General features: G+C 35.5%; 1 protein-coding gene across 31 annotated transcripts in view; it reads right to left on the bottom strand.

The window, feature by feature from the left end:
* The window catches only part of PTPN13 (protein tyrosine phosphatase non-receptor type 13), a 212,291-nt gene that overhangs the window by 108,428 nt on the left and 87,737 nt on the right, over positions 1-16,126 (bottom strand). For all 31 annotated transcript variants that reach the window (XR_004972633.1, XR_004972635.1, XR_004972634.1 and 28 more), the window contains 2 exons: positions 2,834-2,929; positions 1,842-1,935 (listed from right to left, as the gene is read on the bottom strand). Coding sequence is in view for 28 of the 31 variants with exons in the window: in XM_036338751.1 (XP_036194644.1) it covers positions 1,842-1,935; positions 2,834-2,929 (190 nt within the window). In the remaining 3 variants the exon portion in view is untranslated. The remainder of the gene's footprint in view (positions 1-1,841; positions 1,936-2,833; positions 2,930-16,126) is intronic.

The raw sequence follows: 16,126 nt of genomic DNA, 5'->3' as shown, positions 1-16,126 counted from the left end.
AGCTTATCAAGAAAATTGAAATAAGACACATAAAATGTTTTAATTTTATTTGGAGGAATATGTTTTTATATGACTAAAACTGATTATAAAATAAATTCATCTTTAACACACAATCCCAATAATTCTTCCAGTTGCTATTTTCTACTGCTACTTATTTTTAAAGATTTTTTTTTTTTATTGATTTCAGAGAGGAGGGGAGAGAGATAGAGAAACTTCAATGATGAGAGAGAATCATTGATTGGCTGCCTCCTGCATGCCCCCCTACCGGGATCAAGCTTGCAACCCAGGCATACGCCCTGACTGGAATTGAACTGGTGACCTTTCAGTTCCTGGGTAGACACTCAACCACTGAGCCATGCCAGCTGGGCTCTATTGCTACTTTTGATCAAGCTAAAAGGGTTTCATATTAACTATCTATAAGTTTTCTCCAAATTACACATATAGAGAAGAGTGACTTCCTCAATTTAACACAGAGCTTTGTGCAATTCAATCTGCTTCTTCCTGGTGTTCATACCCAAACACTTTTGCTTCTTTAAGAAAACTGTGCAATATCAAGCATAGATCTGTCTTTTCTCTTACCTCTTTGTTCAAAATTACAAAAACAGGGTCATCACAATTACTATTATATTTACTATTATATAATTACTATTACTATTATGGGCTATAGCAATATAAAATGCCATTGTGCAAATATAATGTCCCCTTAGGTACAAAAATACGTATTAAGGCTTTCCTCAGGTAAAATAAAACTTAACTAAAATAAACAGACTATATTAAAAGGTATAAGAGAGAACAGAAATTACATAAATTTAATAAAAATTAAACATTAAAGATAATTTTGTTGTAATGTATTTAATTACTTGGAGTCTAAACCTTTAATCACATGGCTAGGGTTACCTGATCTATTAATGGTTTACAGCTGTGAAACAGTGTCTGCCAGAATTAATTGGCTAAGGGGCAAGGTTTTGTTAATTTCCAAATGATTCTTTTGTATATGGTGGCACCTGAATGATACAAATGGAAATAATGAATTTAAAAGGATTCCCATAGTATGGGTGTAAGTTCTAAAGCATCCTCTGGTTCTCTAATATCACATTACAAATTTCAAATTAATGCTTAACATTAGCAATGTGCTTTTGTTCATGTAAGGGACCTCTGCACACACAAAAAGAATGCACATCAAACAGTCACTACTGCCTTGACACTTTTCAGTTTAAACAAAGTAAATTAATACACAGCTATAATACCACCATCCTAAGTCTGGAACAAGAATAATACCTAATACCTTATAAGAAAGCTGAGTATTTCAGTATAAAAATGAACTCTTAACAGCCCAAAGTGGGCTTTAAAAAAAATACAAGATGACCTCTTTTAAACCAGGATAAACGTAGTGAATAATTAACTTTTTACATAACAGGTTACTTAGTAGTAACCTCATTATTCATTCAACAAATAATACTTAGTGAAATCCTGCTTGTTGAACCTGTTCAATCGTTTAAAAGAGGTATTACTCGCTATCTTCCCACAGGTTTAATGCCACGCCTTCAGAATTTCCTAACTGTTAATAAGTACTGACAATTCTAAAAATCAAGCACAAACTATAAATAATCAGAGCCAATTCTAATTTTAAAAGATTCCAATAACTCAAACTTGAACTACTACAATGTCTTCACATAACTGAATAATTTTGTGGGTATGGAAAGAGGAGGGAAAGAAAAAGGAAAAATGGAGAAAAGAGGATAATTTTTAAAAATATGAACTTGATTCTAATAAAAACAAAAACAAAAAACCTGTTACTGTTTCCAGGAAACGCATTAGTATTACTTTTTCAGGTGACATACCTTGGTCTGTGTGACTGGCCTTGACTTGGCGTTTCATCTACTCCTGGGAGACCACTGTTAGATTCAAACCTCTTTGAAGCTTCACTTTTTCTCACTAATTTAAATGAAAAAGGAACAGATGATATTAATATGAAGTGATCTTATTTAAAACTCAAGCATTTAGCAGACACAGATACATATTCAAATCATATTCATATAATCGAATTAATGATGCGTAGAGGTAAGTCATGTTGTTTTTAAAGACAATGAATTATTTTCTACTAGAGGCCCAGTGCACAAATTCGTGCACCTTGAAAGGAACTGTGGGCAATGAGGCTGTGGTAGGCACAGGGACTGGTCTTGGCCCATCCTCCGAGTCCCCACCTGGCCCCTCCCGCCGTGTCTCCCGGTCCCCTGTCTGCTGGCAGCCCTGCTCCTGCTGCCGCCACTCCCACACGCTGACAGCACCAGCCCCACTCAAACCCACTGACAGCGTGGAGCGACTGGGGCCAGCGCCAGGAGCGAGGGCTAGTGGTGGCTGCTGCCCCGATCACCCCTCAGGAGCAGGGGGAGATGGAGAAGCCCTCAGGGGTGATCAGGGCTGGCAGCCACTGCTTGCACCCGCTGATGGCTCTGAGTGATTGGGAATGCCACCAGGCACTGGCAGTGGGTGTGAGCAGCAGCTCCAGCGCCAGGAGCAACTGGCGCCCGCCTTGGTCTGGCACCCCGGCTCACCTGCTCCACCATCCTACAGCAATCGGTTGTTCCGCCGTTCGGTCTATTTGCATATTAGCCTTTTATTATATAAGATATTATGAAAATGACTACATTGCTGTTGGTGAAGCTATTATTAAGCTCTTATAATATTGTTAAAATGAATAACTGGCAGCTTTTTATAATTCTTAAATTTTTATATAGAATTATTCGTTTGTCACCTCATAACTCAGTGCTACTGAAAAAGAAGGACAATCACGGTTTCTTAAAAACATTTTATTTTCTGAGATGCCTCTCACCTTGTCTGAAGTCTGAGTCAGAGGAAATAATAGATGGACTTTCACTGGAGGTACTAAAGATATCACTGTGGTAAGTTTTGTATCTTCGAATTGGTTCTAAATGGATTAAAACAAACAAACAAAAAAACATTAGAAAGGAAACTCATTAGCTGTTCCACACAAGTCAAATAAAATAGTACATTTACTATGGTGAGAGTGGAACATTTTATAGAATGCTTAAAATATAAGATTGCTGGATGGTATGCAAATAATGTGCTTCCAATTTGGAGTTAGTCTGGCATAGAGGTTAAGAGCCTGGATTCTGATGCCAGATTGTATGGGTTTGAATCTCAGTTCCACTAATTGCTAGGTGTGAGATCTTAGGTGGGTAATTTAACTTCCTGTAACTCATTTTTTTAGCTGAAACGGGGGCATAACAATAGGGTACACCTCATAGGGTTGTTGGAGCATCAAATGAATTAATATAGGAAAGAGATGTTATATAAAAATCATCAATGACAACCAGTTTTGAATGCTTAATGAGTAAATTCTCTGTGTTAGATGCTAAAGGAATAGAAAATCCAAAAGCACAGTCCTAAGCTCAGATAGTAAGTACAAAATACCTAATTCAAGGAAGGATGTTTAATGTTTGAGATGAGTAAGCATTAAGGGTGGGGGAGACTTGTCGGGTTGTGCATTGTGTGCTGTAAAGGGGCAGGACTCCATTAAAATCTAAATTCTACCTTCAAAATGTTACTGACTTGCCCTCTCTTTTCATACTCCCCATAGTTATCACAGATCATCATTCATTTCATGCTGGACTCATCTCATATTATAATTCACATTTCAGAGAGTAAATTTTTCAGAAACAAAAATCTGTGCATATTGCTATATTTCTTAAGCTTCTTCAATCCAGAGTCTTTAAGGTACAATGAAAAACTCCTTAGCTTGAGGTTCAACGCCTTTTATAACCTGACTAGAGGCCCGATGCACAAATTCATGCACAGGTGGGATCCCTCGGCCTGGCTGGCGATCGGGGCTGATCGGGACCTATCAGGGCTGGCTAGCTGGGGGGAGGGACCGCAGAAGGTTGGCTGGCCGCAGGAGGTTGGCTGTGGGAGTGCACTGACCACCAGTGGGCAGCTCTTGCATTGAATGTCTGTCCCCTGGTGGTCAGTGCGCATCATAGTGACCAGTTGGCCGGTCTTTCGGTCGTGTAGGCTTATATATATATAGATCTTCAACTAATTATATAGCCGTGACTGTTGATACTATAAAGTCACAGATTCACTTGTTGAAAACAGATTAAAAGTACAGACCTCTTTCTTCCCACTCCCTAAAACACACACACACACACACACACACACACACACACACACACTCTTAAATAGAACTTTAGAAACGCAATGCAGGTAAAAGCCTATTCCAATAGCCTCATGGTCATCTAGTTCCCCAGACAAATTCTGCATTCATGTTCTAGATTTGCAAATTTATAACTAAAAGCAGAGAAATTTTTGGGCTCCTTCCTGAAAGACACTCTCTCTGCTAGGAATGCTGTTGTCCACTCCAGCTTTTTTTTTTTTTATTTAAGCGAGACACTTTTTTCTTTTTCCTTTAAAAGAAGCCTTAACTTGAACACAAAAGCGTTCATGACCACCTAAAGGCCGGATTGGGCAAGGCTTCCCTCACTTTCATATTGCTTTATACATAACTGGTTGCAACTCTTCCACTGCCTAATAATTTTCTATTTGTTCCCTCTACCCAAATTATAAACTCTCTGACAAAAGGGATTTTTTTAAAGATGTATCTTTAGTATTTACTAACTGTTCACTAGCAAGCACAAAAATAAGTATTTTCTGAGTGAATATGAATGAATGGATGAATGAATAGATAAATGTAAATGTTACAGAAAGGCCACCGATGATCTTCAAGAGGACGATTTCCATTGCAAAGACAAGCCAGAGGCCAAATCAGAAAGGGTTAAAGAAGGACCAGCTGGTAAGGAATTGAGAAAATTCTTTCAATTAGTTTAGGGGTTTGAGAAAAGAAGAAAAACTTTTTAAGAAGACTGAATGAGGAATCAAGAGTCTTTTTGGCAGAGTGGAATGTCTGAGCATGATTTTAGGCAGTGGATGATAAGCCTGCAGACTGGGGGAGACTGAAGTTGTAAAGCATACTAGGGAAAACTGCTGGAAAAATGTGCTGAGGAAAACAGGAGGAGATGGAAAAAATCCCAATACACCTGAGACAGTTAGTTGGCAAGGTGAGATAATCTTCTTTTCTTAAGAGAAAGAAATGATGGAAAAGAAGTAAAAATACAGAAAGAATTCCCAGATATTCTTATCAGAAAGTTGACTTACTCCTGGTAATAAAAAGTGAATCACTTCCTGGGAGCCTGTTTAGCTGGGAGCTTGAAAGAGTAAAGACTTTCTGCTGTGAAGAATGTGGTAAGTCAGCAAAAACCACATGAAAGCTTTTGTGTAGCCATGAGAATTTAGATTAGGCTAGAAAGCATGAATTGTATTGGAACCGATCAGAAAGGTTTTGTGGCTTTTTCTTGGCTCTAGAGAAAGCAGACCATGGGAAATATCTAGATCTGAGGAATGACATGGAATACTTGGCAGAGATAACCAAGGTATGGGAGGGAGTCTATTTCACTAGTTTGCAAACTTGAGAACAGGGACTTTACAAAATGAATTATTCCTTGTGTTGAAAGTTGTTCAACAGAGAATGTTTAAAAAAAAAAAAAAAAAGAGAGAGATGAATGAACGAATGATTAATGTGATTTGAAAGGATTACAGATGACAAAGAATTTTACATATTATTTAACTTTAATGGACATAGTTAAATGATTATTTAAGAAGGGTTATTTTTTTCAAGGAGCACCAAATAATTTTTTGTTTCATTTTTGTAGAACTCCCATGCTAAAATTTTTGAGGAATTTTCCCAAGGTGACTTGGCCAAATTCCAAACGCAGCACTGCAGCACAGAGAGCAGTAAAACAACAAAGCCAAAGGGAGGACCCAGGTGTTCACAGGCAATACAGGTTTACCTTACAGAGAAGAAGGGGAAGTCACAGAAGTCTACTGTATGAAGCAAAAAGGTCAGTCACTAGGATATTATACCATGTAATAATAATTTCACAAGCCATATTAAGTGAATTTACTGTTTCATTGCTATTTCTGCAAAGTAGCTGCAAAATAGTAAATAAATTTTAATTTCCATTCTTTGGTGGTGCTTTGTTCTTATACTATTTTATGTGTCTGTATTCTTCTCTCCTGCTAGCCTATATATGTTGTGTTTCTTTTTTCTTTACTTTACTTTGACAACACTAGTAAACTTTTTAAATTCTTGGGTCCCCTTCATAAGACATATTAAGGTAATGATGATGATCCCCTTTTTAAAATACAGCAATAAATCATCTTCCCTTGATCAACTATTGGTTTATAAATGTTTTCAGGACCACACCTGGGGACAGAAAGGGACCTGCCTTATGAAGTTTTCCTGCCTTAAAGAAATAGGGCACTAGCACTCCAGAAACACAAACCAGATGATTAGCGAGGCAATACTATTATGGGTAAGAAGACATTCCCACCCCCTAAGATTTGAGTAGAGGTGGGTCTCTGTTACTTAAAGTAGTAGGAATCTTTTTTGTGAGCTTCTGTATTCTGAAATAGATCTATTAAAATGTTGTTATCTACGTTCCTTTCATGTAATGGCATGGCAGATATAACCAGATTAAAGTTCCTAGGTAATATTTTCTGTTCAAGTCATGCTTATAAGAAGGTTATAATCAGATTCAAGTTCTCATCCAAAATTTACCACTTACTCATGCTTACAAGAAAGGTTAGCCCTTGTTAAGTACAGGCTTTCCATTTCTGAATTAAATAGTAAATTTAACCATTTCAGAAATTATTATAAAATTACACGTCTCTTACCACGAGTATCTTGCATTATTAGCATATACAGAGTGGCACATTTTCCTTGCTTACAGATAATTTAGGCAAGAACAATTACTGGCTTTTTGATATGATCTACATAAAGGCAAACCATAGACACTAACTAGAGAGCAAACAGTTTTCCTCCTCTGTTTTGGTCTGCAGAAAGGTAATCCCTAATTTTCCATGAGCTGTCCTAACATTATTAACAACTTTTCTTTTAGGAAGATACTACAAATGTTTCTATCTATATTTAAATGCATAATATTAACACTTTAGATTTGGTCCAGACCCCAGGAATATGGTATTAACTGAATGAATAAAAAAACCAAACTTTTTATTATGAAAACTTCTGAACAAGAAAACAGAACAATCAAGTTCTCATATAGTCATCTCCCAGCATCAACAAAACCCTGTGATTGTTATTTTAATTAGAAAGTGTCAGAATACTTTTTAACAAAGAGATGCTCCTGAGTATTTATATATAATATTACAAAGTTTTTTTAATGCCCAAAATTCTTGAATCGTGTTCAACAGGCCTATTAAGAATGTTTAAATACACACTTTATACATTTAAGCTTTCACTATTACAATTTCAGAACTGAATTTATTTGCCTTTTGTGGGATAAAATTAGACTTAAAATCTAATTTTGGTTTGCAAATTTCTTATCTCAGCTATTAACTATTTCAATGAAGCCCACACTCTGCAAATCAGTGTACTGGGGTCTATTTAGGGTCATAATTATTCCTCATTTCACTAGACAGTTTCCTTCTCTGACTTCCAATGAGTACTTAGTTTGCAGATGTGGAAAATGAAGTGGCAGGAAAGAACCTGAGTGTAGAAATAATAGGTGCAAGAGGACAAATGGGCAAGTAAAATTAGCCTGGGCACATACCACCAAATCAGAAGAACCACACTGGGCGTGTGCGAGTGTATGTATATAAACACATAAAACATTTGGGACGATATTCTCTCTAAAATACATTTTGTGGAACAGAGGTGAGAAGAATAGGGACTACAGAAGAATGGCTTACAGAATTAGCATTTGGATAGAAGTCTAGTTATAGAGATTTCATAGTCATACATACTTTGATATTTAAAGATATCTTTTATTCCTCTTAGTATCTTCTATAATTAAAAGTATACTATTTTTTTTTAATCAAATACAAGGCATAAAAACCTGACATTTTGTTATCCTTTAACTGTAATCTGATTCTCTAAACAAAATTTACTTCAGCTGCAATGTCATAGTGACTCTACTTAAACAGTAACAATCAAAGGCAGCTTTTCAATAGGTTAGAATGTTTTGTCCTGGGCTCTTAACAACGAAGAGTCATGATTTCCACCGCCACCGAGCATATTTTAGACATACAAAGCTGTGGCATGTGACCATACTTTTAATGTTTAGAAGATGATAAAGATTTGAAAGATGGTCTCAGTTCACATAACACTATTTCAGGTGAAATATTCAAATCCACAATCTTCACATTAAGGGGAATCTACGCCAGCACAAGCTGCAATCTAAAAAGTGACACATATTCAAGCTCAGACAAGTAACATGCAAAAAGTAAGACTCCCCATTGCAACATCAAGAATTAAATAACCACTTTTTGCTTGGCATTTATTTACCTTTAATACATGACTCAAATTACAGAAAACAAATTTCAAAGAGAAGTGCACAAAATGACTGGTTTTGTAGCTCAGAACTATAGTATTTTAAAACCCTGCATTTTTAAGGTTATGGACCCTAACAAATAAAATATTTCAATTTTCAAATAATGCAGAGAAACAAAAATAATGCTATTATGTATTCACATATGAAGTGTTTTTCCCTATGCTTTCTTTTCAAGGAATTAATCTCAGGAGAGTAGACATTGTACCTTTTAGATGTTCACTGGAGTCTACTGCATTCTACATTATACCATGCTGTAAGATACAGGAACAGAATGTAGTCCAACTCCTTGAGAGCTAGATATGATCAATAAACATTTTAACCAGGAACATAAATTATACAAATATGGACATAGGTAAATGAGGAAGATTATATGGAGAAATGCTCAGTGAACCATACTTTAGAGATATAAAATTTGTGCAGAGTAAGAAAGGCAACAACAATGCACAGCCTCCATTTTCCTCTCCTCTCCTGGGGTCTTGTGTGATGCAGTAACCACAAAGCTGGGCCATGACTTGCATGGCTGTCCGTCTTCCAGCACCTCCAGGATCCTGCTGTTAGGACTTCTCCGCCTGTTGTAAAGCTTTCAAACAGAACAGAGCTCTAAAGCAAAACGAATGCATTTGTTGGTCAGGCTATGATTGACAAGTATGTGATTTTCACTGGGAATCGGACAAAACAGAAGGAGGTGATTTCTCATCACTATAAGTCGTCAGAGAATATTGTTGTAGCCAATGTCAGAAATAGCGCCACTGAATATACTTAATATTTAATATTAACTGCCACAATGCAATGCTCACTTTAGATAAGCAATTATGAGTATCTATTATATGTAGATGCTAAGGACACAGTTCTGAGTTAGATTAGGCCAAAAAAATTGATGTCCTACAGGAGGAGAAACAAACTCTTCAAAACAAATAGTTTCAATGAAAAACATAAGCCATCATCCTAAACTGAGAAGCTGAGAGAAAGCTTCCTGAACCATGGAATGACTAAAAGCTCTGATAGTCTCACAGCAGAAAGCTGCGTGAATAAAGACATAGAAATACAAAACTGCCTATAGGAAGGGAAGGGGAGAGGGAGGAAGTGGTGGGGATAGAGAGGCAGAGAGAATGTGTACATGGCGTTGGAGTGAGGTGTGAGATGGGAAGTGCTCAAGGATGAGACTCAAGAGAGACAATCATGGAGAAACTTGCATGCCATGATCGAAAAGGAGCTAAAATTTTATCTTGCTCAGATAATGGAAAGTTATTAAATGGTCAAGAGAAGAAATGAATGGCAGAAAAATGGAGGACAAATTGTAGCTGCAAGATCAATTTAGAAAACTGTTTCCATAGTTCACGGGAAACAGAAGGTACTGACTGGGGTGGAATAAAAAATATTTTAGAGGTTATAATTGCTGGGTCTTAAAAACCACAATGATAGCAATACCCATTTTAAACCTTTCTTAAAACATATCAATCCATGCTTCTCAGAAGGTATAGATGTAAAAGCCAAACTGGATCTATGTTAAACTATGTGTGAGTTAGATTTAAATTAGGTACCCAATTTCTGATAAATTAGTCTAGGATTTCTGGTGACTCCAAAATCAGTATTATGTGACTATGAATACAGACAATGAAAAGTTTGTACTACTTTCAACTGTAACTTTCCTTAGTGTTTAAAAATGCACGTTCATTTGTTTCCCCTTGGATAAATCAAAAGAAGTAAATGTCTTTTCTCATTTGTATTTTAACTAAAAAAATGACTTACTGGCCCTAACCGGTTTGGCTCAGTGGATAGAGTGTCGGCCTGCGGACTGAAAGGTCCCAGGTTCGATTCCGGCCAAGGGCATGTACCTTGGTTGTGGGCACATCCCCAGTAGGAGATGTGCAGGAGGCAGCTGATAGATGTTTCTCTCTCATTGATGTTTCTATCCCTCTCCCTTCCTCTCTGTAAAAAAATCAATAAAGGATTAAAAAAAAATGACTTATTGTATACCTCTTCTCAAACCAATCTTTCCTCAATAAGAACATTAGTATTTTATACTGGACTAAATTTATGTGAGAATGGTCTGAAGCTACATTATTCTAATACAGTAGCCGCTAGCCACACATGGCTATGTAACTGCTGAGTTGGACTCTAGACAGAGAGCATTTCTTCCACTGAAGAAGTTCTACTGGACAATATGAACCACTTTACAACTCAGCCTAGAAACAGTAGGCACTTGCTTCTTTCTGGCTGAGTAAGATGTTGAATCCAGATCGCCTGTGCGAGTATGCTCTGTGGAGACCCAACTATATTTGTATCTTAGTATAATAATTAAGTTATTAATACCTAAAAAACATGTGATATTTGACCAACACCACATAAAGTCCCTGCTTATTCTAATTACTTCTGTGGAACTGAGCAAAATAAAAACTGAATATTAATGCTATTTAATGTCGCTCTTGGAGTATCTAAATAACAACTCAATCATATCTCTGTTTTCTCTTCAAGGAGAAATAATAAGGTGAAAAAATAAAAACCAAATAGTTCATTTTTACCAGTTTTGGATTTTAGCAAAGAGAGGTAAGTTTTGAAAAAATGTTCTTTCTTTCCATAGAATGTCACTGGAAGCATCCTACATGATGAACTGTAACATTTATTAATCCATCTCTTGCTTTTCTCAAATATAACTATAAAAATGTACGAGCTTTCAAATTCAATCTTCTCAGGGGAAATGAAACATTAAGGACCCCAGCAATGAGAACAGGCTCACATACTTGAGTGTTTACATACTGCAGCTGCAGAACACGGACTTTAAGCTGTATTCACAGGGCAGTCACGGAACAGCAAAACTAGGCTAGACCGAGGGCACAGCATTGAAAGGAGGGAAATAATAGTTAATTTTGATGTAAAGTAGATTGGCTTAGAACTCCTTAAGTAATATTTAACAAGTCACTTTTGTAGGATTTAATTATATCTGTTCTTCATACTTTCCCTTCTAGTGTTACACAGAATACAGAGGAGTTTTGACAGTTGGAAGCAAAATGCTATTCATGGTCCCCACCCAGGGTGTGGAGCGCTCTTCTTCCTATACTCACAGTACTGGTTCCAAGTCACTGTCTACAATCAGGAATCTGCTGCCAACCTACAGAGCAATGGATGGGGAGTGTGTGGTAATTACATCACAAGAGAGATGACAACAAATGCTCCTATTAGAAAATAGACAATTGTCTCAGATCTTGAGATGAAGTGGAGAAAGACAGAAAAGAATAACTGAGAACAAGGAAGGAAAATAAAGGAGTAGAATAGGAGAGTCCTATGGTGAGGTGAAAAAAGTGGAATGAAAAGAATAAAGCAATAAAAGAGTGACATCAAGTTTTAAAATTAGTTTTCATAAGCGAAACCTGTTGTTTCTTTCTTACCTTCCCTACTGCTTTATGGATACACAGAAGTATCTGAATGTTTAGGTGTTAACAATCATGGTAATAATCTTACAATTTGTAAACTTGGACTATAGTTTCTTTCCTGGGAGCTTTTTTGTTCTTAACTTTGTTATTTTGTTCACAAAGAATTCAGAGCACTCAGTGGCAACCACTGCTTTTTGATAGCTTACTCCCTATCTCATCAGTTACAGGATACCCATCTTACAGAAACTACCTTAGTAAAGCCCCAACAAGACACTAACGACCACAACATAACATTGCCACAATGGAACTGCATCTTAACCCCCTCCCAGTGTGGTTTACTGTAGAAAGAACCAACAGTGACTCATTTTGAACCTTTCTTTCATAATACTATCGTGTTTTCCTGTATTTGAAGAGATATAATTTTATTAGCTTAGAAAGAGACTTAAGGGGTTTGTTAGGCGGTTAGTTGAACGTCCAATGTCTCTGGCACTAAAACAGTTTTCCTGACAATGTATCTGGTTTCTGCTTGAAATCAGAGTAGCAGTGGGGAAAAAAATCTTATTCTGGGGCTCAGGAGACCTGCATTATAAATACAGCTCTGTTATGAATTATGAATCTCCTTTGGCAAACTAGTTTACTCTGGGCCTCTGAAAATGAGATGTTTGGTTTAAATGGTATCCAGATTCCTTCCAGTACCAACCTCCATGATGTTAAGGTCTGTTCTCCCTCTGATGTTGGCTGGTGATTGGCTGGTGGATGTCAGCTAAGAAGCCGTGGAGGTGATTTAGATAAAGTCTCCTTTCAAGAGGATGGGCTAAGGAAAGGGCTATCCATCTGAGGTTGAAGGAGACAACTCTCTTTCCTATAGTTCAATGAGCTTCCTTGCACTCCCAAAAGGACAAACTGAAATACAGTCATTTTTTTCTTCCGATTGTTATATTAATTCAATGAATAAGCAAAATGTCATATAGAGAAAGACAAATACCATATGATTTCACTTATATGTGGAATCTAAAAAACAAAATAAATGAACAAAACAGAAACAAACTCATAGATACATAGAACAAATTGATGGTTGCCAGACGGGAGGATGGGGGCGGGGGGACCGGATACAAACCAGCAGTTACAGAACAGTCACCGGGATGTAAAGTACAATATAGGGAACATAGGCAATAATATTGTAATCCACAAATATGGTGTCAGGTGTGTGCAAGACTTATGGGAGGAAGGATTCCGTCTGTAAGTTATATAAGTGTCTAACCACTATGCTGCACACCTGAAACTAATAGAATATTGAATGGCAACTATAATTTTAAACATTCTTTAAATTAAAAAAAAATTTAGGAAGTGACATGTAATGGGAAAGCCTTAGACTGGAACTCTGAAATCTATGATGGAAATCTATAGTCTCCCATAATGATAAAAACTCTATCGTTAACTTGCTATGGGGTCTTGGGTACATTATTAAATCTTCACAAGCCTAAGAACATGTACTCTAAGACCTCTTCTAATTCTAAAATTACTCCTACCCAGTAGCAAATGCCAATTTAAAGATCACAAAAATTGTACGGAGCATTAGCAATATTGTAAAATGCTTTAAAACAAGAATGTATACTTTTTAAGTTTCATTCTGGAATGCAATGCTCTTTTTAATTAAGGTATAACTGATATACAATATTATATTAGTTTCAGGTGTACAAAATAGTGATTTGAAATTTATATACCTTATGAAGAGATTACCATGAGAAGTCTAGTAACCACCTATCACCACACAGTTGTTACTGACTATATTCTCCATGCTGTACATTACATCCTTGTGACTTATTTATGTTATAACTCTAAGTCTGTACCTCTTAATCCCTTTCACTTTTTTGCCTGTTCTCCCAGCACCCAACCCTCTGGCAGCTATTAGTTTGTTCTCTGTATCTATGAGTCAAACAAGAGTATTTTAAAAGAAAAATGTGTACAAGAAAATGTGTACATTAATAACACCCACTGTTCTGCTTGATTTATCACATATAAAAGGGATCTGTGGAGCCTGATTTTCATGAGAATTAAATGAGATAAATGGGATTCATATTATTTTCTATTCTATTTTTTGTGTACTGGCTAAAATATTCTATTAGCAATTTGTACTGTTGTTTGCACAGCCAACACATTATCTCACCTTTAGAAAAAAGACACCACAGTACAAAACCAACAAATTACTCAACTAAATAACTAAAAAGAATTACTGCTTTTGAATTCCAAACATCAAACACTCCTTTTGCATAATGCTTTTAGTCTAAAGCAAATATAATTTATTACTACTTGCAAGTTTCTATATAATAATGGAGTTTATTATTTAAAGTGGTCTAAACGTTTCCATAATAATAGCAACATTTTTAGAGTGTTTTATTTAACTTGGTTATAAAATATACTCTGGGGGGAAAGTGCATAGATTCTTTGTGGGAGCAAATGCTTTTGAAAACTCTTCAACAGCAAAGAAAGGTTTCAGGACGACAACTGTCCTGTGTCGAACAATTCAAAGTGCATTTGATTTTTAAATAAATTTTTCCCCCTTTTCTTATACCTCTTATAATGAATCTAAATTTCTAAAACTGAAAACTGTGTTTCATAACATGTTACCATTTTTAACAAATAAGGGTCTACAAAGATTTTACATCATCTTTGCAAATATATATGCATATTTGGAAATAATTTAGTCTCTCTGAATTTCCTTAACACACACTACCTGAGAAGATAACGGCTTATATGCAAACTGGGACATAATTTGGCTTGATATTCATTTTGTAGGTAATCAAAAAATCTATTCAAAAAAATATATTAAATAGAGTATTTTAGCATAATTTAACAGGTTAAACATATTTTCATTAGTGTTTGATTTATTTTTAAACTCTCAAAGATCAAGTGTAAAAAACACTTTATCAAACTTCACTAGTATTAATTTATCAAATATTAAGTCAAATCTTTTGAGAACATTAAAGTTATTTTAATTATAATATTCTCATTTTAAGAAAACTATTCAACCTCTTAAATGTTAGACAAGGTCATCTATATTGGTATCTATCTTCACTATTTATATTCTGATGCTATCATGGTTTATTGATTTGAATAATTTAGGTTTTGTTTTTTTATTACACACGGGCAATATTTCTTTACATTAATGTATCCATGAAGGCATGCTCATAAGAAGGCCAGGCTAAATTACTATTTATATGCTAACTGCTGTGCAACAGTAAACAGTCATGAAATACAACTTCTTAAAGGGGAGAGTATTTTAAACTGCAGCCAGTGCCAATTCTTTGCTGTCAAACTCTAAACATTTACAGATCATAGTTAAACAGTGAAATCATGCATTAAACAAGTTTCTAAGTTTTTATTTCCTGTATTTGAAAATTCTGTATTTGAAGATTACATATGACCATCTCATAACATTAGCTAATGTTTTCTAAAATGCATGTATTTTCAAACCCTTAAAATCAGTTAAGTGTTCAATAATTTCCTCCATAATTTCAAATTATTTAGTAATTTGCAAATCCTGAATTTAAACAACTGCAAACTTTTACTTGAAGTAAAGAACAATGTAGGGAGTATGTTCAGTTCCAGAACTATGCTTAAAACTTAAAGAACAACAAACCTTTAAAGGCAGAGTACTTTAAAGACAGTCTGTGAATAAAAAATATTCTACTAGAGTAATGACCTTAAAAATGAATATGATCCTTGATGATGTGACTACTCTCACTAAACTAGAAAGCTCCTTCAGGTTCCCCTTCATCAGCTTTGCCCCAGGGTTTGTCTGAAGGCAAAAGGTAGTTATAAAAGTTTAATCCTCAAAAAATGTAGAGGATTAGATAAAAAACTCTATCTTATTTTGTTTTCTCTTTCATCTATCTACATTAAAAATAGCCTCTATCTATGTCTAGAACACAATTTTACTCCATTCAATATATAGAGCTTTGTTTGTGAGTCGGATATTGTTAAAACAGAGCTTTATACTGCAAATAATATGAATTTATCATTTATAGTTATTTTTATGCCTCTCACACTAATTATGTGATAATCTGATTTATTAATCACTTTATATTCATTATCCAATTCATCTATTTTTGTTAAGAACATCTTACAGATGGGGTAACTTAAGAGTTATTAAGCCCAACTGCTGAAGAATCACATAACTATTGAATGGAGTAAATAATTCACACCTAGGCTGTCTGACTTTAAATCTATAAAATTAAATACTACCCTTTAAAAATTCAGATTTGAAATTTCATTCTAGACCAAAAAAATTATAATCTCCAGGAGCTGTGTCCCAAATTTTGTTTTTAA

This window comes from Myotis myotis, unplaced genomic scaffold, assembly GCF_014108235.1.
Source record: "Myotis myotis isolate mMyoMyo1 unplaced genomic scaffold, mMyoMyo1.p scaffold_m19_p_1, whole genome shotgun sequence".
NCBI lineage: Eukaryota > Metazoa > Chordata > Mammalia > Chiroptera > Vespertilionidae > Myotis > Myotis myotis.
The sequence above is the reverse complement of the archived record's forward strand: the minus strand, read 5'-3'. Positions and strand labels throughout refer to the sequence as shown.